The sequence below is a fragment of the Anopheles arabiensis genome, chromosome 3, assembly GCF_016920715.1.
Source record: "Anopheles arabiensis isolate DONGOLA chromosome 3, AaraD3, whole genome shotgun sequence".
In the NCBI taxonomy this organism is placed as follows: domain Eukaryota; kingdom Metazoa; phylum Arthropoda; class Insecta; order Diptera; family Culicidae; genus Anopheles; species Anopheles arabiensis.
Window position 1 is genome coordinate 54,491,383 of NC_053518.1, and position 26,407 is coordinate 54,517,789.

Here is a 26,407-nt window from a genome sequence, read left to right on the forward strand (position 1 = left end):
TAATCCGCCCCCGGATAATCGACGTTCTACTGTATAAATAGTTTGATTATAATTCGCTCTAAAATAGATTACAGTAAATATACAAATACTCTTAAAAATACTTCAAATATTCTACATATATGGACACCCCGCCCCCTCTCCAACTAAATATGTGGCTGTGTGGTACTAAATATGTCTTGAAAACCTGCATTAGCGCCGGCATGATCGCGTTGGTCGTTACAGTCGAAATAGTAGTTATGTATATAAATGTATTTTATTTAATATGTTTTGGTTTAACAGGGTTTGACAGATAGATGCCAGTCGAAAAATCGGAATTCGGCATGCTCAATTCCTATTTGCTTCAGAGTAGATTTTTACAGAGTAGAGATTTAGTAAATTGAGCCAATTGAGAAATGACAGTATTTTCCTTCGTCTAATAAGGCTTTTATGGTGCGATCAAGTTTAGCAATACAATCGAAAAAGTTCTAATAACTTCCAAATGAAGCACCATTGTATATCATTACTAACAAATGCGTCGATCGTTCCCACTTCGATCGTGTTTGGGAAAGTGGTTGCATATTATTTACGTTCAAATAGTTCGTGTTTAGTGAGCCCATATGAAATACAAATTTATTTTTGAAGCATCATTAATAACACTAATATAACATCCATCATTCCATCCATATTGTAACATTTTTTTTCTAATTAAATTATTAACATAACACTTTGTAATTAAATTATTACAATATCACAATAACAATACATTTCATCTATTCTGTGAAATTTGATTCAATCTCGAAGGTGATGTTAGACTTCTGACTCGATTCAACTTCTGATCTGCCAAAATCAATTGCTATACTTATATCATGTCCCATCATTCCAAAATCAACAGCTTTTAATTACTCGACCTCGTTGTTATTATTATTATTATTATTATTATTATTATTATTATTATTATTATTATTATTATTATTATTATTATTATTATTATTATTGTTATTATTATTATTATTATTATTATTATTATTATTATTATTATTATTATTATTATTATTATTATTATTATTATTATTATTATTATTATTATTTTTATTATTATTATTATTATTATTATTATTATTATTATTATTATTATTATTATTATTATTTATTTTAATCTTCAACGGACGGTATGGCCTAATTAAGATGTAACAGTTCATTAAAAAAATACATAACAAAAACAAGATTTGCATCGCAATTCACTGCGGCCACGGCAAAAGCCGGAGACGTTCCTTGAAGCACTGAGTTGAGATGTCGAAGTTATTTGATGCAATTATGATGTCATAATTGATGTCCTAACACTATAAATTAATCTAGACATTCAACTTACCTAACGTCATACTCCAATGTGGAGGAGGCCGAAATTCTGGATAGTGTTTAGGAAAGAGTTTTTTTGACCATCTTGTTACTAATTTGATGCGATACAAAACAAGCATCCCATTCTGATGGCAATTTTCTTCGGAGAAAACGTTATCTCCGATGGGATCGCTAGTAATCATGGCTAAATGTTCAGATATGGTCACCATCCAGAGCAGCAGCACCAATTTAGTACCCATCATTAATCTTGTTTATTTTAGTTTGTCTTTAAACTTCATTCGCTGCAATTACCCAAGGGTTTAAGACGCAAATTTTATAAATGCAAGACTATAAATAATCGCTGATATGTTGGTCAAACACAACAGACCATCTAGAGAAATACAGAAACACGAAAACACATGGGTCAGGGTTAGATTCATAGATTCGTTTTCCCCGTCCATTGCAAAAAAAGTTTGTTTGATTTATTGACTGATCACGCTCCGCATTCACAGAGCAAACTCTCCATCTTAAAAATATATCTTACAATATAACCACTTCGTACAGTATTGAAATCAAGTGGCTCCGCCGAAGACTAGCAAAACGAAGAGCAACGATTAATAACTAACAATGCTATTAAAGTGTATAATCTACTGTCTCACACGAAAGTTAGCGCGATCAAAACTATCGATAACTAAATTTGACTGTTATAAGCGAACAACCGACCGAGCCAATTTCTATCCGGCACTTACAAAATTCACAGACAGACTGATTCATCCACCGACCAGTCTGGTACACATCAAAACAAAATTGTGAGAAAAAATCACATTCAATTCTCCCACCAAACCACGCGTGTGCGTGGTAAGATAAACTACCGCATTAAGGTACAGTTCGTTATTTATAAACCATCTGTTCATACTTCGTTCTTTTCAACGCAAGATCTGAGTTTTTTCTATCTTTTTCTCATGGTGATGATGGTGTGAACGTGATGATCGCATGTTATGATACCATGACCAAAGACAAACTGACGCAGCTAAATGTATCGAACGGTACCCTACATCAGGGGTCTCCAAACTAAGACCCGCAGGCTGCATGCGGCCCTCAATTTTTGGTTTTGTCTTTCACTCCGATATATGTACTGAAAACCATTGAAATTTTGATCTCTAGACGGGCATGACTATATCATTATACCCATTACTTGTCTCGTCTGAAACTAATGTGGTTGATGATTCACGATAACTAAATGCCTTCTCAATTTGACTCTTTTCCTTTCCTTCCTTTCATAAAATTTACATATCTTGTTTGGATTCCTCAACGTCCAAAAACGAATGCAAATTTAGCAAGGCCACGATTAGTTGCATTGGAAGTACGAATTGAACGAATGAGTAGGCTAACCGAATTTAAAAAAAAAACTTTTTCATCAGATAACTAGATATTTTCTTCACCAAATAACGACAGGAGACGTCAACGTCATTATAAGTTTATCCGATCAAAGCACATTGACTTGCTCGTAAATTTGTCTTCTTCTATTTGGAGTAACATCCTACGCGGTCATGCAGGTCTATCAGGGTTTCGAGAGTTACAGGGTTTTCCATGTCACTTTCGAATGTGCACATAATTATTCACCACCTGCAAGAAGGTTTTCAACATTAATCAAATGGTGTATTTACTTCATAATAAAATTTCAATTTTTACACATGATTTTCAACACATCACAAAAAACTGTCTAATTCAATCCAGCTTAAGACGCATTGAAAACCATGCCGAAGAATTTAAAAATTATGATGGAAATGAAATATCATATTGATGTGGATGATGAAGAATTTAAAAATTATGATGTAAATAAAATATAATATGATCTGGATGATGATGTATTAACATCTTGCACGCGGTGAATAACAACGTTTAAATTCGAAACTGACTTGAAAACCCCTGTACAGATATTCCTAGATATACGCCATACTCGATAAACGCGATTTTGGTATGCGTGATTTTCTTTATTTAACAGTTTGTTAATCAGTACTGATTTGACACATCAAATGTCAAATGCAAAATAAATTCTCTTTCACAAGACTGAAGATTTTCCTCCTCTCCTCGAAAATGCCTCCTATTTTGGCACTTCCGTACGAACGGATGTATCGCCTCTCGCTATCTGACTCTCTCTGCGATTAGCCTGATTTTTATTTTGAATGCGCCGATACTTTTCGTTAATCGCTATTCTATCTTAACTGTTTTCATGTTTCTACCTAATAAACTTTTATTTGTATGTTCTTATCTGATTATCTGATTATCTGATCATCATTAAATGATTGTTACTTGCATTATTCGAATCTATGATATATATTTATTTACCTTGCTGCTCTCGATCCTACACATATGTAGTTTGAACCAACGATGGGCAAGTTCTCACGTGGCCGCCTCAATTCACCTCTTGAACCTCGTAAATTAACTTTTCAAAAAAAAAATTAACCTCGAAAAATTTAACCTCAATCAATTAGGATTGGGTAATTCTGCCTCTAACCTTGGACGAGATCGAACATATTCCTGCTCGCTCCCCATATTCCCTACCGCAGATCACACAAATACATACAAAACGTTCTCATTTCGGCGATGAACATTGCGGTACTACGCTTATACTCATTAGTAGTAAGCAGTCGACGTGTGAGTGGAGAGAGAATCGAGTACCGGGTGACTGTTATCTACATGATCCTGCTTAGTAATCTGTTGGTGTTAGTACTGTTAGTACCCGGTAGTGTATGTATAGTGGTATCTTCCCAACTGACATTTTTGAGCACGAATAATCGGGAATTCGAGCAAATTCCCTCAAACTGGAGCCTTAAACTTCCCTTAAACTGCACCAGTTTAAGGGAATTTAGAAAAAAGTCCTGTGATGCGGCTTTTTCGTTACTTTCTTCTGGTTTCTCTCGGAAACGATGTTTCCTATCGTTATAGTTGGTCATGTACCCATTTTATACTTAAATAATTCCCATTTTTATTGAATAACGTCACAAAAAATTAGCTTTTGTTTTTCATAAAAAAAAACCATAGCTATGAATGATAAATGAGCTCGACGGCATCGTCCATCGATAGAGGAACGTCTAATTTATGATCACACCAAATCTTGGCGCTTTCAACACACTTGATCACACACAAAACCACAATTTGAGGCGTATCGAGTACTAATCGAGCAGATATGGAAAAACAATTTCGAGCAAATGTCACTTGGGTTGTTTTGCCTTGTTGGGTGAGCCAAAATAAAACTTTGTGCTTATGTAACCTCATATTAGAAAAATAATGCCGTTTAAAAAAATGGTAAAATGGTTTAAAACAATAGAGAAAGATTATGTGGGGTCTGATGATACGGAGGGATTTACACTCTTAAGAGGTAAAGCTGATGCATCTAAAAGAAAGCTTGAAAGCCTTCAAGTTGCTGAAAAAATTAGAAAAGTGCACGTAGAACCGAGAAGGCGTGCATATCCCACATAATGGGATGGTGAATTTCGTGTTTATGTTATGCCTGGTGCCAAGCCTCTTGAAACTAGAGCAATTGAAAAATCATTTTATACGAAATATGCATCGGTAAAAGTTGTACTGAGTACTCCCAAATCGTATCCGTGTAGCGGTGAGCGATCGTCTGCAAGTAAATATGAAAAGACCGTGAATATACTCTAACGGTGTATTCCTGGTTCGGTTGTCGAGATCGTAGGAGTGTTAGAGGACCTGAAGTATTCAACCGAGGAAATTATTAAATATGTTATTGGTGGGTTCAATCATTCTAGTAACCCTATAATAGTAGTAGCTTTAAACGTCTTTACTCTACAAAAAAGGGAAATGGGGAACGGATATTATTGTTGGGGTGGCCTTGATTGACAGCGGGTTGTTGATGCTTTAATGATTTCGAACATCTGTAATTTTTAATATTGATTGGTGCTATCAGAGTCCACTAGATGTCGTAAAGAGAAATCGTGGAAAATAGATCGTTGAAGAGAAACGTCACTCAAATAGAAGTAATCAACCAGCTCTCCAAAAAAGGGACTAATTGCGACTAGTGTCAGAAAGCGTCAAATCGACATAAGAGCGTGGAAAACATAGACAGGTCCATTCGCAAAGGAGAAGCCAAGTAGAATGGAGCGGCGTAGTCCACTCCGGTTACAGAAAAAGGTCGGCTCGGGGTGATGCGGGATGGTGGAAGCTGGCCAACCGGCTGCCGGGCGAGTGCGGGATCTTGCCGAATACAGCGGAAGCAGTTCCTTGCAATGCTTTTTACCAAGCAACGTCCGTCCAGTGGCCAATACAGCTCTCTAATGCGGGATAGCAATAGCCTTCCACTAGCATATTTCATCTCTTCATGATAATCTTCCGCAAGTAGACGAGTGAATTTGTGGTTCTTCGGTAGAACGGCTGGATGCTTGGACTGATACGGTAGTTGCGACAAGTTCAATCGTCCTCCCACCCGTATTACTTCTTCTGTATCCAGGAATGGGGTAAGTTTTTGTAAAGGTGATTGTTTCATCAATGCTTCTCCCTTTTTTAGCTGCTTGATTTCCGCGGAAAATGCATCTTGCTGGGCTAGTCTGCAAAGCACAGTTTTTGCAGCATCCACGTACTTGGGCGTGATCGTCTTGGATGCATTGGTGTGCGGTATCGGTCGCTGTGATCGCGCCTTCTGCTTGGTGTTGCGCACAAACCGTATGCAGTATGCAATGATGCGTACCATTCTGGTGAAGGATGAAGAAATGCCAAACCATGGATGAGTTGGTGTACAAACTAAAGCGGCACTCACCTGGCGTGTTTCTAGGCCCGCCTCATCGCTTGGTTCTGGATCTGAGCTGGGCCAATGGGACGAAGGTTGCACAAGCCAATCTGGAGCCACCGTTATTCCAAAGCTGATTCTGCGTGAAGTGTGCTGCCGACATGCCTCGGGAAACCAAGTCAGCAGGATTGGATGTGCCAGGAACGTGCCTCCATTGCCTTGGATGAGAGTAGTGTTGCACCTCAGCTACTCGATTTGCCACGAACGTCTTCCAGGAGTTGGGAGGTGACGCAATCCATTTTAGCGTCACTGTTGAGTCGGACCAGAAAAACGATTCGGCGCACAAAATCTGCATTGCCTCCTTGACGCGATGATGCAGATGGACGCCCAGGACAGCTGCGCTTAGTTCAAGCCTCGGCAACGTGATGCGCTTCAGTGGTGCTACTCGAGACTTCGAAGCTAATAGGCTGATGCGGACTTCTCCCGCCGCGTTTTCACAACGAGCGTAGACACATGCTCCGTAGGCGGCCTCCGAAGCATCGGTAACTGTGTGAAATTCTACTGTTGCATCTGGTAAGAGAGCGTAACGGTTAGTCCTGTACTCGGATAACGTTTTCCAGTCGCTCTGAATCGCCTTCCATTTTTTACAGATGTGATTAGGAACAGGTTCATCCCAGCCGGATTTGAGTAGCCATAGCTCCTGCATCAGCATCTTAGCACGCACGATCACCGGTGCTATCAATCCGAGCGGATCGTACATTTTGGCAATGCTCGACAAAATAGATCGCTTAGTCGACGTGGTTTCATCAGCCTCAGTGTTGGATTCGAAACACAACTCATCCGATTCAGGCTTCCAAGAGATGCCGAGTGCTTTGACCGTCTCGTTGGGTACAAAATGCAGCGATGAGTGTGTGCCGATATGCTCGGTGCTTAAGCCGGAGAGAACGCTCAGATTGTTTAATGTCCACTTGCGCACTTGCGCATGTAACGGTGTTGAGCTCATATACTTGGATCGGAGCTTGCAGCGAAAATCGAAAGAATATGCGCACCAATCGACGATCATCAGAATGCAGCAATATTTGTCGGTACATTTTAGCTATATCTGCCACAAGTGCTATTTGGTAGGTGCGGAATTGCATCACAATATCAAGCAGCTCGTCCTGCACGATTGGACCAACACATAGAATGTCATTCAAGGAATAACCGGTGCTTGTTTCTGCAGATCCGTCGAACACGACCCTTACTTTCGTGGTGGTACTGGAGGCTTTAAATACGGGATGGTGCGGTAGGTAGTACGCCTGTTCATCCCCACTATTTTTGTTCATGAGCGACATGTGCCCCAGCTCCAAATACTCCTTCATGAAGGCATGATAGTCTTCCTTGAGCTGTGGGTTGCGTTCTAGCCTCCTTTCCAGCAGCTCGAAGCGTCTCAAAGCGGTAGTTTTAGACAGGCCAAGCTTTTCCGTGAAGTCGGTCTGTTTGGGCAATCGTACAATATATCGACCCGACTCGTCGCGCTGAGTGGTTTCTTTATACAATGTTTCGCATCGCCGCTCATCAGGTGAGTACGAATCATTGACGCTTAACTCTTCCAGCTTCCAAAAGCGTTCGAGAGACTCCTCCAGGGATGCCATGCAGACGATTGTGGACGCGGCGGTGCAATCGGTCGGAGATGCAGTATTCTGAGGAGAGGTGGGACCAATCATGACCCATCCAAACACGCTGTTCAGCATGGTTGGAAGGTTCGGAGCAAGCTTGTGCGATTTTACGTTCGTAAAGAAGGAAGCGTAATGACGAGCACCAAGGATGAGATCAATCGGGGCTGATTTATCGAACTGCGGGTCAGCCAAAACAAATTCCGAAGGAATGTTCCAGCCGCGAGTGGAAACATCATGCGCCGGCAGATCAGCGATCACCTTGTCTACTATCAGAAAATCGACATCCAAGTCAAAATGTTCAACACGTGAAGCAATTTGAGCTCGAACCGACCTCCTCACCGTTCTGGTGGATAGTCCTGCTCCTTTGAGGGTTATGTTAACCGTGCTACCTTTCAAAGCCAACCTCTGAGCAAGGCGATTGCTCATCAAATTGGGCTGTGATGCGCTGTCTAAGAGTGCACGCACAGGATGCAGGATGCCGTGTGCATCGGTTACATTTAGAAGTGCAGTTTGTAATAATATTTGTGAAGGTGATTGTTTTATTGCAGCTGCGTAGCTGCGTTGTATGCTAGCCGTGCTAGCCGTGCTAGCCACAACATCAGTGGCGTGTGTTGTGTGTGAAGGTTCATCTTGCGCAGCTAGCATTGGAAATGTAGTGGAAGATGTGCTGGGAGTGCTTTCAGTGTGAATCATTGTGTGATGCGCCAAGTTGCAATGACGACACTTGTACTGTGACGAGCAATCGCGGGCACGGTGATTGTCTCGCAGACAATTCAAACACAAGCGGGCATCAAGTACCTTACGGTACCGCTGGGCCGGATTCATGGCATTAAATCGCTGGCATTTTGTTATGGTGTGCGGCATATTGCACAAGGGGCATTTATTAACATCGCGGTCAGTGGTAGCAAAACTAGCAGTGCGCGGAAAAATTGTGCGTCTTGGTGGTATCGGTGCTTCTATAGGTGATGGTTCGGGTTTGTTTACTAATAGCGTCTCGAGTACGCGCATACGGCGGTGCAAAAAGGCAATCAACGAATCGTAGCTCGGATTGTCATTGGTCGAAGCAAATTCTTCCCAATCACGTAATGTGTTACAGTGCAATTTTGTGCAAAGTAAATGCTCTAATATGCTACTCCACCCGTCAGTTTTCTCTCCCAAGTGATTTAAAGTTTTTTTGTGACGCTCGAACTCGTCCACTAACTGGTGCAGGGTTGTCGCACTTTCTCTCTTCGCTGGTGTGATGCCGAACATCGCTTGTAAGTGGCGTTTTTTCAGTAGATATTCATTCGAATATCGCTCAGCGAGTGTTAAAGCTAATTCATAGCTGGAGGCGCTTATTGTAATGGCCTCGATCACTTGCGCTGCTTCACCTTTTAGGGCTGCGCGTAGATAATGGAATTTTTGTATTGGCGGCAAATCAACATTATCGTGAATCAAACACTCAAAGGTATCCCTAAAGGTTAGCCATTGCATATAATCGCCGTCAAACTCCGGCAGAGCGATGGTGGGCAGTTTTATGCCTTGTAACGGGTTCCTACCGGCTTCTTGCTGCGACACTTCGCTGCGCGGAATTTCTCTATATTTCGCTTTCAATGCCGATTGAACGCGAATCAAGCGCCGTTCAAAATCCTCCCTAAGGGCGGCATTGTGTGTCATCTCTTCAGCAGTGGTTGCACTGTCCTCCAGCTGCTGTTGAAGGCTCTCCAAATCCTTGCATATTTGGTCAAATTTGGAAATACGAGTTTCCACCTCGATAGAATCCCTATCGGGCTGGTAGTTTTGAAGAAACTCTTCGTAACGGGCCAAAATGGCAATCAAAATCGTTCGTCTCGACGACAAAATAAGCGGTTGAGCTGGCATCTTACTAAAACTGCGATTATCGTGTGCGCGAGTGTAGTGTAAAGTGCAGTGTAACGGTCGGGCAGTGAAAGGCAAAGGTGTTTAGCACTTTATCGAAAAAAATGCGAATATTCAGGATATCGGCACAATCCTGGTCACGGCACCAATGTTTCGTCGCGAATAGTTTTCGGATAAAGTTTCCTTTTCTTTCTTTGGTTTTTGCTGCTAATAATTACCGAAGCCGTTGTAAGAAATTGCTGGTGATGAAGAGAGGGAAAAAGCCTTTTCGCCCTCTATTTATTAATTGAAGATCGATAGAGATGTGTACATGAACGGGCACGGATGTGATCCGATCCGCAGTTCAAATCTGCACGATTCGCGTAGCTGCTCGAACACCTTCCTTTTCGCTCCAACGGCAAATTTGTCGAGCAGCTCGTCGAGCTACCCGTCCCTGGCTCCGTCTCATACCCCTCGCCTGAGCGCGCTGCCGAAGGTTTGGATGTGTTGGTGCGTCAGACGGCCAATCGCTGTCAGCCGTCGTCCGTGCTTTTTCCCTCCATAGCGCTATCTCTTTCTCGCATGTGGTCAATGCTCATGAGTTGCTGTGGCGCTTAAAAGCCGTTAACAAACATTGCGGCGATGAAGTTGCATTTTCACAAATCAAACCAAAAAATCGCAATGAGTTCAAACACTGCAACATAAAAATGACTATGGAATCGCTAGTTTACGCAGGAGGGTTTGTTGTGTATCGCGCAGAACTCTAATTCGCATTAACACGTTCAGCCCGGCGCTGATTTTCATCAACATTCCGTTCTGCCGGCATCTAGAGCGCAAGCTGATTGTGAAACCAGCATACTGGAAAGTTCACTGGCAGTCCCTGGGGCCTGCCATCGAACTGAACGTGCTAAGCATTAAGCATAACACTAAGCTGTTGATTTCGGGGACCCCTACGATCATCGGTCACCGGCCCTACCATTATTGCCGGCATGAGGGGGAGGGGGAGGGGGGCAAATGATTCTCCAGCCACGGTGCCACAACGACCATCTTTCCGCGGGCCCTTGTCGCTAATACTCTTGTAAACATACATAATGTCCACTTGTAAACATACGCCATACTACATATGTTGTAGAAAACAACGAGGTCGGCGAAAAGTGACAAATTGTTGTTTACAATTTGTGTTTATTGATAAGCCGTTGACAGCCGAACCGAAACGTCGCCGATTTGCCGTTACCAGAGGGAGCAGAAAAAACATCGCCGCGCGAATCGAAAAACGGCCATCGCGCGAGCGCCATGAGATCAAGTCAGAAAGCGTAAGAAAGCGTACGTGAAATTTTTTAACCGATCCGCCGCGAAATTTACTTTGCTACGTTGTAAGATTTAGAGCAATAAAGTAGTGCAGTAAACTACGAGTTAAAAGATCACGTTTTAAGTTTGAGTTGAAGAAAGAACTTTGCTTCTAGAACAACATATTAGAGATCTTCGGCGACCGCCTAGTCCGCCTACCGGTAGATCCGCCGCTGGTTCATGACGGTGTTTTTTTTTTACTGTAGAGTGTATCCTTCCCCCTGCCTGCAGCGTATGCATCGGGCAGAAGACAGTGTGGCAGTATGCAAGTTGCCCGCTGGATAGGAGCGATCCCGCGGCACCTCATTACTCACATCTGCATGCCCGTCGTGGGTTCTAACCGTGACTATCCGGCTACGTGGTACTCTAGTCCTGAAAAGGCCGGCATGATCGCGTAGGCCATTACGCCAATAATAATAATAATAATAATAATAATAATAATAATAAGAACTTAGCATAGCAGTCCACACTAGGGGAAGGTTTTTGTTTTGACTTTGGTGCTGCCGGGTCTACTGCTGTGGCGTGACAAATGCACGGTATGCACTCGACCAAAACATGAACCTACCGATCCGAACCCATTCCAAGGCATTGCCGATCAATCGGCGTCATGATAACTACTCCAAACCAACAAGCCATCAGATTCTGGACGGACAGGTGCAGCACCAAACGCGGACCGTAATAAACAAATCCGGAATCCCCCTTTGTATGGATTCAATTCAACTTTTGTTTCCACTTGCGCCCTCTAGCTTAATTAGAAAGAAATGTGCAATGTATCACACGCACGTTTGCTTCGATCGTATGTCTTTTTAATACCCCCAACAGCAGAGCCGATCGCAAAGATGGCAATGCCAATGGTTGTGTTGTCTCTCAGGTAACGGGATCGAAAATGCATGGACTTTGTAGCCACAGCGGATGAAAATGTACGCATCAGAATCAAATAGTTTTGGGGTTTCCAAACGCACACACACAAACACACACACACACACACACACACACACACACACACACACACACACACACACACACACACACACACACACACACACACACACACACACAAACACACACACACACACACACACACACACACACACACACACACACACACACACACACACACACACACACACACACACACACACACACACACACACACACACAAACACACACACACACACACACACACACACACACACACACACACACACACACACACACACACACACACACACACACACACACACACACACACACACACACACACACACACACACACACACACACACACGTCAAAGTGGCCATGAGGATGTTCCCTAGGGTGTTCCAAAAAGTTTTCCACAACATACTTACGACAGGACAGTTTCCATCAGTGTGGAAGAAGCAGTTGTTAGTCCTGACACCAAAGCCAGGGAAGACTCCAGGGAATTTATCAGCCCTAAGACCACTGGGACTGATCGACGTACTGGCCAAAGCACTGGAAATGGTAATTCTCGATCGCTTGACACCATATACAGAAGGAGAACACGGCTTATCAGATCGTCAGTTCGGTTTCCGCAAGAAGCGCTCCACGGTTGATGCGATACAGGCGGTACTGGTGAAGGGTGATGCTGCCTTTCAACGGAAGCGATGTGGGGCTCGTTACTGCGCGATCATCACCATCGATGTGAAGAACGCCTTCAACTCTGCTAGCTGGGAGGAAATAGCAAAAGCTCTAGAGCGCATAAAAATCCCCTTGCATTTGTGTCGGCTACTGAGAAGCTATCTCAGCGGGCGCGTTCTACAGTATAGCACGGAAGAGGGAACAAAAATAGCTACCATCTCTGCTGGCGTACCGCAAGGATCAGTACTTGGCCCCACCTTGTGGAACATTATGTACAACGGAGTATAAACCCTGGCCCTACCCACAGGAGCTGAGGTCATCGGGTTTGCAGACGATATTGCACTGACTGTCGTAGGAAATAGTGTAGAGGAGGTCGAGTTGCTGTCTACGGATGCTGTCGGCAGGATTGACGATTGGATGCGAGAAATGAAGTTGGAAATAGCACACGCCAAAACGGAATTTATTCTCATAAGTAGCCACAAGGAGGTCCAAAAAGCGCACATAATGGTAGGCACTAAGCAAATAGAATCTATAAGAAGCCTCAAATACCTTGGAGTTATCATAGATGACAGATTAAAGTTCCGAAAGCACCTTGAGGAAGTTTGCATAAAGGCCACAAAAACTGCAAACGCGTTGGCTAAATTTACACCCAACATAGGTGGTCCAAGCAGCACAATAAGACGCTTACATGCCAACGTGGCCATTTCTAATATAAGGTATGCAGCACCAGTATGGGCACACATACTAAGAAATAAACAGAACCAGTACGCTATAAATAAGGTGCACCGAAAAATGGCCATACGCGTTGCTAGCGCGTATCGTACCATCTCATATGAAGCAGTATGCGTAATTGCGAGTATGATGCCCCTTTGCATCACCCTAGAGGAGGACTCCGTAAATTTCCAGAGCTCACGCGCGGGAGATACTCGTGCTGTATCCCCAAAGGAGGCAAATGAGGAGTCCATGCGAAGATGGCAGGCGGCTTGGAATAACGCTTGTAATGGGAGATGGACCTTCACGCTAATCCCCGATGTAGCAATGTGGATAAACCGGAAACATGGTGACGTGGATTATTTTGTCACGCAGATGCTCTATGGCCACGGGTGTTTCAGGAGCTACCTCCACAAATTCCGGCACACTTCTTCACCTCGATGCCCAGTATGTAAGGACAATGACGAGACTGCGGAACATGTAATGTTCTACTGTCCACGTTTCCTAGAGGAGCGCCAGCTGCTTGACACGAAGTGCAGAACCGCCGTAAGACAGACCAACCTAGTGCAGCTGATGCTACATAGCGAAGAGTTGTGGGAAGCTGCAACAACATGTATGAGACTGATCCTGACAAGGCTGGACCAGCTGTGGAGAGGAGATCAGGACCTGGGACGCGTGTGAACGTGGTACGGTTTGGAGTGTTTTGTATGTGTGCCCCATGGAGCAGTATGCGAAGTGTGAAGTGCTTGGTGTATTGATTGTGAGCTCTATTGCTGTGTGATGTTTGATAGTACTTTTGATCTGTCTCGCGAACTCTGGTTCATTGTGCAATAGCGAGGATGCAATGCTAATGCATAAGCCCTTCCCCAAGAAGCATACCGAAAGGTGAACCCATGGGGAAGGGTATATGGCCCAAGGAGGGGGTTTACTGGGTAAGAATCCCATGTCAACACCCGTGCGACAACGGGAGTCTTTCGAAGATTCCCCCTCCTTGTAAAACAAAAAAACACACACACACACACACACACGAACGTATGCGCGCACACACATATGCACGTACGCGCGCACCTGAGCACGCACCCACGAAAGCGCGCACGCGATAACGCACCTATGAACGCGCGCACGCGATAACGCACCTACGAACGCGCGCACGCGAGAACGCACCTACGAACCCACGCACACGCACGAGCGAGTACGGCTACCTTATCGGAAGAAAGGCTGGTTCAGCTATCATGTAGCGCATCCTCATCCCTAGCGCCGGGCGGGGTGGGGAATCGCGACATGATAGAGTGAACGGTCACTTTCCCCGCGCTGTGTGTGTGCGTGTGTGTATCGAGACCCGAAAACTCGAGACAGATTTCGGCACATTAAAAAAAAATTATTGCCACTATACATTGTGCTACATGATGCTTAGAAGGTCGTTGAAGCATGAAACATGTTCAAATTAAAAAATATTAGATTAGTGTTAGACGTTCTCCTACGCTTGTTTTAAATAGGCTTCATCACCCTCGATTGGCAGGGGCATCGAATGGTCTCATCAGCAGCGGCACGAAATAAAATAAACCATCAATACACCGATAACACTTTGAATCCCAATCCAGCTTCTCCCGCATCGTCTCAAGGTCACACACAAATTAATGGCTGGTATTATTGAATCCGTTCGTAGCGGCGGCGTACGTCCCGACACTCATTTTCCTTACGTACTAGATGGTTGCTACAGTTATTCACTGCGGCGTTGTAGGACCGGGCTCAAGAAATGAGTTGCCATCCCTAGAATTTGATGTGAGCGCCGTACGTTCCCGCTACGAACGGATTCAATAATACCAGCCAATAAATGCTAACACCCACCAATAACAATACACAACCGCAATGCACATATGAGTATCAACGCATACACCGCAACAGCCAATCAGCTGGCGGCGGAAGGCACGGGCAGAAGCGCAAGTGTGGCAAGGCAGGGTGAGGGAGGGAGAAGAAGCGGACAAAAAAATGGGCGCCAATAATTTAAAAAAAAATTTGACCGTTTTTTTTGCTCCGCCGCCATAAATAGTTCGTCCATTTCGCCAAAAGAGGGCGCTAAACCTGCGCAGCCCTGCGCAGGAATCGCTGAAGTCCCGCGCGGGCAACCAGCCAAAATCTGCACTGGCCAGCGCAGGCTTTGGTACATTTCCTGCGCAGGAAACTGCTCGAATTTGCGCAGCGGGTGATTATATGGGTTTGTTCGAGTCCGATGACGTGTTCGATTGGTGCCAGAGCGCCGCCTAAGTCGGCTTTGCGCCCGCTTGACAAAGAGTAACTCATTTTGATGCCTCTCGCTACCCCTGACCCTAGTTTTAAACGAATCATGCGACACACTCGCACTCCACTACCCCATCCCATGGAAAAACGCTCCCACCATCGAGGTGTTGACCAAAATTTCGCTGTGTGCATGAGATACACACTCGCACTCCTCCACAGCTGAACGCACCCACCGTTGCGAAGATGGGAGAAAATTTGCTCTGAGCGTGAGACCCTGAAGCGCAAGAGATGACACTATGTGTAAAGACGATCATAATTCGATATGGTCAAAATGCGTCGATTATCGTTTCATTTATCTGGTAATGATGTTTTCACTTCATTAAAATTTTAAACATTAACAACCAGGCTGATAACAATAGTTGAAATGTAAATCAGAATAAAATCAATTCATTTGAAGTAAAATAAATTACATTATACTCTATTTCGACCATATGATCAACACTTGTACATAGTGCCATTTACTTTGTGTTCTTCGCTCTCGCGCTGTGTGGTGATAGTTCGAAACTCATTGCCAGAACGAATGCAAATTTCATTTTGGAAGATGCAGCGAAAATTATGAAATGATAATAGAAAAGTGGTTAAGAGAATCGTGAAAGATGTCAACGCAGGCGTAAATGCAGTTTGTTTTGTTGCATGATCTGCGGGTAAGTAGATGCATAAGAAGAAGAATCTTCCAAATGATGTTTATGTTCTAACAATCGTACTGCTTTTAATGTTTGTTTAATCTTCTATTATTTTCCATCACACGTAGCTATTTCATCACCAAAGCTCCTGATAACAGATCAAAGCAGATGGATAGGGCATACAGAGTCGCAGTTTAATTTAAAATATCTTCGTGATCGGTAAGTTTTAAATAGTACTAGTTTTGTTCACCATTCTTATGCTCGATATATCTTTCATTCCTCAGGCAAACGCATCAAACAGCAAGTGTTTCTCTTCCAACAGCACGTACCATCGGTGGATCAAGCAGCTAACGATTTGATCGCCAGTACGCACCATCAAGAATTGATATTTTGCCAAACAGTACTGTGAATAAAAACTGCACACTTACTGTCGGAATTTCCTGGAATTTTTTGATCGGTCTACGCTCGCGGGAATGGTGGGTTCGTTGAGGAGAAGGGAAGAAAGGGTGGGAGCGAGGATTAACCAAAAACGCGGCATTGAGAATGAGGGGAGGTGCGCTCAGCGCTCACGCTGGGTCACTCAGGATGCTTGAAATAAAATGTTAACAAGCATCGATTTCAAGCATGCATGTCGCGCGACATTTTTCCAAGCGGGATCGATTTCAAGCATGCATGTCGCGCGACATTTTTCCAAGCGGGAGAGACTAGAAGGCCCGGTAAAACCCGCTTGGCAAAATGTCGCACGACATGCATGCTTGAAATCGATGCTTCCCGCTGCGCAAAGCGATCGAAAACTCGGCGTTTCGCTCAATCCCGCACAACAAAATCGAGCAGTTTTTTAGCTCACTTTCTAGCTCGCTTTCCTCCGAAAGCGATCGAGAAAACGAACAGAAATGTCCGAAGAACCGATCGACAAAAAAGCTCCGGTACCCGCACAACAAAATCGAGCAGTTTTTGATATCGTTTTCTAGCTCGCTTTTCGCCGAAACCGATCGAGAAAGCGAGCAGAAACGTTCGAAGAACCGATCGAACCTCTTCATCAATTGAAGCGTTTACGATCGTTCAAGAGAGCGCGTTGTATGTGTTTATCTCTTTCTGACAAAAAGGCTCTGGCACGCGACCGTGTTGGCGCAAAAATGATAATGGCCGAAAAATACTTCACACCCACGTTCTCTTTCTCCCCTCCTTCCTCTATTCCCCATCCCTTCACCTTGCTTTATCATTATTGGTTCTTGCTCTCTAGCTACATTGAGCGAGAGGCTGAGAAGTTTTCAATCGCTTTGCGCAGCGGGAGACGCTGAGTTTTAGATCGCTTTGCGTCCCGCACAACAAAATCGAGCAGAGCTCTTCTAGATACAGTAGAACGTCGATTATCCGGGGGCGGATTAACCGGCGGGCAGTTTAACCGTGCGCATAAATGTGATAGCTGTTCAAGCGTACAGCGAACATTTGCAGCGATAGCCAAGAGGGCAACCAGTTTTTTGTGCAGCTCTGTAGTGTCTAATGGTATTTTCGGAATTCATTATTGTTCATGAACAGTTATTAAAACTATAGTTATTGATTAAAATAATATTCTAGTAATATTTATTAGATTTTTTTTGGGCCGGTCTCGTAGTACAGTCGTCAACTCGTACGACTTAACAACATGCCCGTCATGGGTTCAATCCCCAAACAGACCGTGCCGCCATACGTAGGATTGACTATCCTGCTATGGGGGGAAATCAATTAGTCACTAAAAGCCAAGCCCACAAGTGGGTACAGGCAGGCCTTGACCGACATCGGTTGTTGAGCCAGAGAAGAAGAAGAAGAATTTATTAGATTTTATAATTTGTATATGAATTTGACATTTCTTGGACCATTATCCGTGCAAATCGAATAACCGGAAACCGTCAGGTCCCGAGCTGCCCGTATAATCGACGTTTGACTGTACTGAGAAAGCATTTGACTCGATCTGGAATCAAGGTTTACTTTCCAAACACATCAAACTAAATTTTCCCAACTACTTTATCAATATAAGTAAATTCATTCACTTAAAATCGCTAAAACAAAGTACATATTTTAAACAGTACATCAAGCATATATACCCCAAGGCAGCTTTCTGTCACCTTTACTTTTTAACATACAGGCGTGCCCCGAGTTACGATCCCCTCGAGTTAGGCCCGTGTCTGTGCTCCATTTGATGCGATCGGAAGGCCTGCCAAATTTTAAATGAGATTTGACAGATAACGTCGGACGTGCGATTTCGTCGTACGACGGAATCAAAAAAATTTGATTTCGTCGGACGCCGCATCCGATTTTATCAGTCAAACTAAATGCGTGGTGTTTTGTAGGAACAATCTCAACTTAATTTTCCATAATCGTTATACTATTAAAATCATTCAAATAAGCACGTGCGATAAAATCGCATGCGATGGAGCACAGACACGGGCCTTACGACGATTCGCAGATACGACGATTTTGATTTTGACAGTTAAAAGTTGTCATTGACAAGAAATTGATGTATTTTTTTAAATTTCTGGGCTGCTATCGATATACACACATTTCCCAAGATTCCAAAACTTCCCGATCTTGAATATCTATATTCAGCCGTACCGGCGAACTCGTTCGCTCCTGTGAACGTTCGCCACGACGCTCATTTTCACTCATTTCATAGCCCTCTAGATAAAAAATATGATAATCAAATAGATTTTGTACTGTCCAACCTAGTGGTACAACCCTGTCCACTCATGAGGGACGAATGTTTTTCGACGAACGAGTTCGCCGGTACGGCTGATTGTGTACGGCTTTTGGAATATCATTATTACATTATCGAACACGATACGATAGATTCCAACTTCATTCATAGATATTCGACATACGACTTTTTCGACTTACGCCTTGATTTGGGACATATTTTCGGTCCCAAATACAGTCGTATCTCGGGGGACACCTGTATATACCTCAGACATACCTTACATAAAGAGCTGTGAGCAATACTTTTATGCTGACGATGTTGCGCTTTCATCCTCAGCGAAAAATCCAAAAACGATTGTTATAAATCTAAATACTGCACTTAAAAAATATAGTAAATATTTCACAAAATGGAAACTTAAATTAAATGGCAGCAAATCTGAAGCTATCTTCTTCACAAGGTATACCTGTTCTAGGAAGCTTCCAAGTACTAGACCAATAATTAACGACTGTGAAATTTCTCGGAAAGATCATACTAAATACCTAGGACTAACGCTAGATAAACGACTGACATACAGATACATAAAACATCATACAGAAAATGTTACTGTTAAATGTGAAAAACTTTTTAGAATTCTGTAGTTTTCTTAATAGGAAATCGAAATTAAATTTCAAAACCAAAATGCTGTAGTACCCATTTGGTCAAATTGTGCCCACTCACACAAATTAAAATTGCAAAGAGCTCAAAATAAATTCTTGAAAGCTAATCTTAGAATCCCTCGGTGGTACAACACAGCTGCATTACACATCGAATGTAACATTCCCACAATAGTGGAAATATTAGCCAGGTTGAAATTAAACTACAACACAAAGTGCACAACTAGCCCACTACAAATAGTAAGAGAATTGAACTCTTAAAAACATAGTTTTAGGTTTACAATTACTATAATTCAGCCGTACCGGCGAACTCGTTCGACGAGAAACATTCGTCGCTCATGAGTGGACAGGGTTGTACCACTAGGTTGGCCAGTACAAAATCTAAACGGTTTTCCAATTTTTGATCTAGAGGGCTATAAAATGAGTGAAAATGAGCGTCGCGGCGAACGTTTCCAGCAACGAAAGAGTTCGCCTGTACGACTGATTATTTTTATTTTTATGTTTATGCCTGTACATAGTATCATAAGCAATGAAAATTAATTTAAGTCTTGTATTCATCCATGGGGGTTTCAATTCAAATTGTATTTTCCCCTTAATTAAATTGTTCCTTAATTTTGCAATTGTTAGAAATCTACTAAGTTATTCCGGCCAAGATTGCCATTAAGCATAGAATTCAATGAGAAGAGACAATAGTTTCGTACCCATTATCGCGTAAGATTTCAAACATTTGTTCATACTAATGAAATTTAAAAATGGAAATAAAAGAACTAACTAACTAACTGAGCCCATTGCTATCATAATGATGCTAAAATGCATGTTTCTGATTGATTTATGTACTTATTTAGTACTTCTTAAACAAAATATCGATGATATTCGGATGTTTGAGCTTTTTATCGTTCTTGTGTATATTTTTGTTGCGACCACGAGAAAAACTCTTTTTTGTAGTTGACAACCAATTAACAACATTGACAACAAAGTTGAAATTTTTTTCAACACTTTGTCAACTCCGTGGCCACGCGCTTTATGACTCCACTAGCTATTATCCGTTTTATGATCACTACAAACAAAACAAAAATATATTGTATGTATTGTTTAGATTAAAGTTACATTTTAATCTTACCTTAATTTCAACATGCTGTGACGAATGTTTCGAATTGCGCTAGTTTCGAAATCATCTTCCTTCTGGTGATTTCTTGTTGTTAATTTCTCTAATGTAGAAGATGAAATTTGATCATCCGATTCCTCAGACAAGAGAGGACTGACCTTGCCGGCAATGCGAAACATCTTCTTTTTAATTTCTCGTTTGTAAGCCTTCCTTCTTAATGCATAACGTTTGGCTCCCACGGGGTCATTGTCGTTTTTTACCACATTTGCATCTATGCGAGATGAACCCTGGGTATCGTGATTGTAAAGCATGCGCTTAAACAAGTCTAAATCCTGATGCATTGTTCTTATCAACGATGATTGTGGAATTTTATCCTCAATTATTGTCTCAGCCGTGGTTACACCGTTATCTATTATTAAAGTCATACATTTTTAAAAACAATTGATAATATTATTATTTTGTTGATACTTTTAATAATATAAATAAATGTGAATTAGTTTAGTAAAATGATAAGGCACTCGCATGCATCTGCTCTGCATGCTCTCATTCGAGGTCGCACGGAGTTCAGCAAAATACTAATAGTAAAAACAAAGGGAGAAAAATGAAATCTGTCGGATGTATGTAGTGTAATTTCTCTGTAACATCACCTTTAATTAGTGTAATTTCACCGCTACGTTAAAAAACACTTTTGTATTTCATCATAAATGTATTTTATCGTAGACGACAAACGAACATTTTCATATTAGTTAGTACATAGCAAGTATTTGTTTTAAATCTCCATTTAAATGCACGTTGTCCCAATCATTCTGGGTATTATCCAGATAATTATCGTAATCGTGCAACTCCTTTGCAGCGCCACGCTGCAACAGACACGATACAGCGTCGAATGTAACGCTGTCATTTTCGACTACACATTTAGCTTTGGACCAACGATTATCGCGATATTGCCACATTTTCAAAGCTGGATAACGCATATTAATCGAAATCGAACAGTTATCAATAACTGCAATGCAAGCATTGGAACAACTTTCAGCTATTTTATCCGCAATTCGTATTCCCGGCGCCCGCTCAAAACGGTTATCGTAGAAATTTTCGCAGCCTACATAATAACCGACGATATGTTGTCCCTTTTGCAATGCTTTGGCTTCTACCTAAAAATATCAATAAATGCATTAATATTTAAACATTCTGATAAATTTAAAAATGTGACATACCTGAACCAGAGCCACCTCTGCCATGGGCGACACATGAAGGCACTGATGAAAGAGGGGCACCGCGTCCGCAATCGTACTTGTTTTACCATTTTCAGCCAAAAGTACCCCATTCACCGCTAGATGAGGATACTTTGCTGCATGAAGCATAATTTTACAAAACGCACGGGGATCGAACATTATTTCCGACATTTTTGGTAAATCGTAAGAATTTTGCAAAACACAAATAATTGTTTTTATCTGCTTAGACATATGCGAGACAGATACGTGACAATAGTCGCCCCTATGAAAAAACGTAAATTATTTGCACTAAGGGATATTTTTTTTATTTTGGCCAGATATTTGTAGTTTCTGTAACCGTGCAAATAGACATAGAGCGACAACGTCGCGCGCGACGAAAAATAGCTCAAAATTTCACTCCGTGTAGATCAAAGTAGCTCATTTGACTCAGGGCGGTGGCAACGCTCATCGGACGAGATTTGTATGGGATTTGACAGATAACGTCGGACGTGCAATTTCGTCGTCCGACGTTATCTGTCAAATCCCATTAACTATGCGGACGTGCAATTTCGTCGTCCGACGTTATCTGTCAAATCCCATACAAAAAATTGACAGGGCGTCCGATAAAATCGCATGCGAAAAAGCGTTGCCACCGCCCTCAGTCAACCAACTTGTATTATATTTAGGCGAAAGGCCATGAGAGTTACAAAATGCTAACAAATTTTCAAAACTTGAGCTTTTGTCACTTTTTTGTACTTTTATCAAAATTTTGTAACCTGCAGCAGCCAGAAAATAAAGTTGTAAAAAGTTGCCAAAAAGTGACAAAATTTGACGTTCGCGAAAAAGCGTAAACAAACAGCTATTTGGCGCAGTTGTGACCCATTGCCATACCCGCCAATGGGGGCGGAGAAAACACGCAGCCTCGGCTCAACACGGACTCTCTAAGGGACATTACTGTCCAACAGGAATTCAAAGCCGCTTTAGACGAGTCTCTACTACCTGAAAACAGTTATGAAACTACGAGCGAGAGGTGGAACGCTCTAAAAACAAAAATAATAAACTGTGCAAGAAATATACTCCCACTACGTCGTGGCAACACCAAATCTGGCTGGTTCGACGATGAATGCAGACAAGTGACCGAACGTAAGAATACTGCATACCGAGCAATGCAGCAACGGCATAGAACGCGGGCATGCGCAGAAGAATATTCATGTCTCAGGCGCGAAGAGAAACGAATTCACTGCTCCAAGCACCAAGCTTTGGAAGAGCAAAACGTGCGGGAACTCGAGAAAACCAGAGAGGCGTGCGGACCGACACGAAAGTTTTACCTAGCGATAGCAGGTCACCGAAACAACGTTGTACCTAAGGTTACCTGCTTTCGCAACAAGGATGGAGATCTGGTCAGTAACCAGCCAGAGGTCCTCTCGCGGTGGGCTCAGTACTTTGATGAATTACTCAATGACCAGTTTAGCGAACAGCTAGAAGCGCCACTAGCAGATAGTGTCATGCTACTGCCACCTAGCATAGAAGAAACACAAAAGGCTAACCGTCGGCTGAAAAATAACAAGGTACCCGGAACCGACGGAATTGCAGCTGAACTGGTCAAGAATGGAGGTGTACGACTAGAAAACGAGATTCATCAAATTGTCACTGAGGTGTGGGATAGCGATTCGATGCCTTGTGATTGGAATCTCGGCATCATCTACCCCATATACAAGAAGAGAGATTGGTTGGACTGCAACAACTCCAGGGGTGTTGAATACCGTCTATAAAATATTCTCCCTGATCCTTCAGGATCGCCTTGTCCCGCACGACGAAGAGATAGTCGGAAACTATCAAAGAGGATTCCGAAACGGAAACTCAACCACTGATCAGATCTTCACTATGCGGCAGATCTTGGAGAAGATATGATAGCTAGGGTAAAACTGTACGACGCTATGAGCTCATTTGGAATCCCGGCCAAACTGATAAGGCTAGTTAGAATGACTATGACCAACGTCACTTGCCAGATGAGGGTGGATGGAAAACTCTCAAGGCCTTTTGCTATCACCAAGGGTCTGCGCCAGGGGGACGGGCTTGCCTGTCTCCTATTCAACCTGGCGCTAGAGAGGGCCATCCGCGACTCGAGGGTGGAGACTACGGGAACCATCTTCTATAAGTCAACCCAGATCCTGGCATACGCTGATGATATAGACATCATTGGTCTGCGGCTCTCCTATGTAGCAGAAGCCTACCAAGGGATCGATCAGGCGGCAGACAACCTCGGATTGCAGATAAACGAGGCAAAGACCGAACTGAAGGTGGCAACATCAGCGGGCCTACCAATAAATAATCAAAATCTACGTAGGCGTGACGTGCAGATAGATGAACGCACTTTTGAAGTCGTCCCACAATTCACCTATCTGGGGTCAAAGGTCAGCAACGACAATAGCATGGAAGCTGAGTTGCGCGCAAGGATGCTGGCTGACAACCGGTCATTCTACAGTCTGAAAAATCAGTTCACCTTAAAGAACCTGTCGCGACGGACGAAGCTGGGACTATATAGTACCTATATAGTACCAGTACTCACATACGCCTCTGAGACATGGACACTGTCCAAATCTGACGAAACCCTCTTAGCCACGTTCGAAAGGAAGATGCTCAGAAGGATACTTGGCCCCGTATGTGTGGAAGGACAATGGAGGAGCCGCTATAATGACGAGCTATACGAGACCGACCTCACTGTCGGCGACCTCACTGTCGTACAGCGTATAAAGCTCGCCAGGCTCCGGTGGGCTGGCCATGTTATATGCATGGAAACGGACGACCCAGCCCGTAAAGTCTTTTTAGGCCGTCCACAAGGACAGAGGAGGCGTGGGAGGCCCAAATTGAGGTGTCAAGATGGCGTGGAGGCGTCCGCCATTAAGGCCGGGATAACGGACTGGCAGACTCCTGAGGCAGGCCAAGACCGCAAAGCGGTTGTAGCGCCGGATAAGTAAGTAAGTAAGTGACCCATTGCTACGATAATAATGCTAAAATGCATGCTTCTAATTGATTTATGTACCTATTTAGTACTTCTCAAACAAAATATCGATGATATTCAGATGTTGAAGCTTTTTGTCGTTCTTGTCTATATTATTGGTGCGGCCACGAAAAAAGCTCTTTTTTGAACTTGACAACCAATTTTGACAAAATTGAAATTTTTTTCAACATTTTGTTACCTCCGTGGCCACGCGCTATTTGAAAACACAACAAAATAGGTTAAAATGTGTTCAAATCTATTTTTTTGCGTTTGGCATTAATATGGCTTGTAAAAAAAAAAGATAATTCGATTATTGCGGCGCGAAGTTGTCGCTGTATGTCTATTTGAACAGTTACCGTGCAAATACATGTAGAGCGAGACTCTGCGCGAAATGTCCCAAAAGTAGCTCAATTTTCCACGCACAGGTGCTTGTCCCGCGTGAAATTTCTGATTCAAACGGAATAGGCCAATCATCCAGATTGTTTACAAGCCAGAATGTCCTGCTTGTGTCTTTTTTAAAACTGAACTCAAAAAGTTAGACTCAACCAGTTTTGTTTATGTTTACAAAAAAAACGATACAGATTGACCAGGTGAATTGAGCTACTTTAATAAACACAATGTGAAGTTTTTTAACACAATCAATCGGAAACTCATCCCATAGATTTTTTTCATAGAAAACCTGCGAGATATTTCGAAAAGAGAAGAAAGAACGTGGTTTAAACGTTTATATGAATATTCGCGGAAGTCAAATTTAATGTTTTTCATAAAATACATTTGATTATTCGGTATTTTTGTCAGAGTCTGTGCAGCATAGGATGCGATTTTATCGGAAGGCATGTCTTCTTCTTCTTCTTCTGATATATGACAGGCTTTCATTCCCTATGGCGTTGCTGTCATTGGGGGCCTTCACGATTCTAGTTAGTTTTTTGTATGGAGTTTGACAGTTGGAGGCTGAAATCATGTAAACACTTCATACAAAACCACACAAAAAACTAGCCAGCTATTTTCAGTCTAGATTATTCTAGCCACAAAGCTAGATTTAGATTCGAGTACCTGCTCGAAAACACGGTGTTGTTTACATTTATCCCAAGGTGCATTAAAGAAATCAGGTGATCGAATCTGGAATCAAAGTGTATAAGTCCAGGTGGTCTCATAGCATTTTTTTAAAATCAATTTTGAACATCACTTTTTGACAGAACGAGTGAAAACTTTTGCTCCAACGAGCTTTCTGGAGGCTTGACGAATACTCAAAACACTCTTAAAATCTTCATTCAGAAACAGAAGCGATAAAAATCAGCCTTCTAAATTCATACACCTTGGGATAAGCCCACCTGTATATTATACACACTTAGTTAGCTGCTCGAAAACTGCTATACAATGCAAACAGCTGACAGGCTGAAATTTTGAGCCTACGAACTTCAAACGGAAAGGGCCCCATTATCAGGGACATGTTGTCATTGAGGATTAGACCTGTATATATTTCCCTCTTTTCTGTTGTCGGGTTTCGCAGATCGTTATCACAGATATACTTTTAACCCTATTTACTCTTTGGTTTTTCTTTTATTGTTTTTTTTCTTCTTTCCCATTTTGTTAAATCATTTCTTCTTTTGGCAATAGCATTTGTCC

General features: G+C 42.6%; 1 protein-coding gene, 1 long non-coding RNA gene and 1 pseudogene across 2 annotated transcripts; 1 reads left to right on the forward strand and 2 right to left on the reverse strand.

The window, feature by feature from the left end:
• The window catches only part of LOC120899576, a 51,741-nt pseudogene that overhangs the window by 17,354 nt on the left and 7,980 nt on the right, over positions 1 to 26,407 (reverse strand).
• LOC120899579 lies at positions 16,003 to 16,718 on the forward strand. Its single transcript, XR_005739070.1, has 3 exons — positions 16,003 to 16,158; positions 16,266 to 16,356; positions 16,422 to 16,718. It is a non-coding gene; the product is annotated as an uncharacterized LOC120899579 (long non-coding RNA).
• On the reverse strand, positions 21,232 to 22,069 carry LOC120899578 (ER membrane protein complex subunit 8/9 homolog). Its single transcript, XM_040305579.1, has 2 exons — positions 21,784 to 22,069; positions 21,232 to 21,720 (listed from the first exon to the last, which is right to left on the reverse strand). Exons 1-2 carry the CDS (start codon positions 22,030 to 22,032, stop codon positions 21,316 to 21,318), a joined length of 654 nt encoding a protein of 217 aa, XP_040161513.1. The 5' UTR covers positions 22,033 to 22,069; the 3' UTR covers positions 21,232 to 21,315.

What these genes read in the sequence shown, in the direction of transcription:
- LOC120899578 (XM_040305579.1), bottom strand. Translation starts at nt 22,032, where the DNA reads ATGTCTAAGCAGATAAAAACAATTATTTGTGTTTTGCAAAATTCTTAC. An exon ending in CAGAGGTGGCTCTGGTTCAG is followed by an intron (nt 21,721 to 21,783) that starts GTATGTCACATT and finishes TGATATTTTTAG; the next exon opens with GTAGAAGCCAAAGCATTGCA.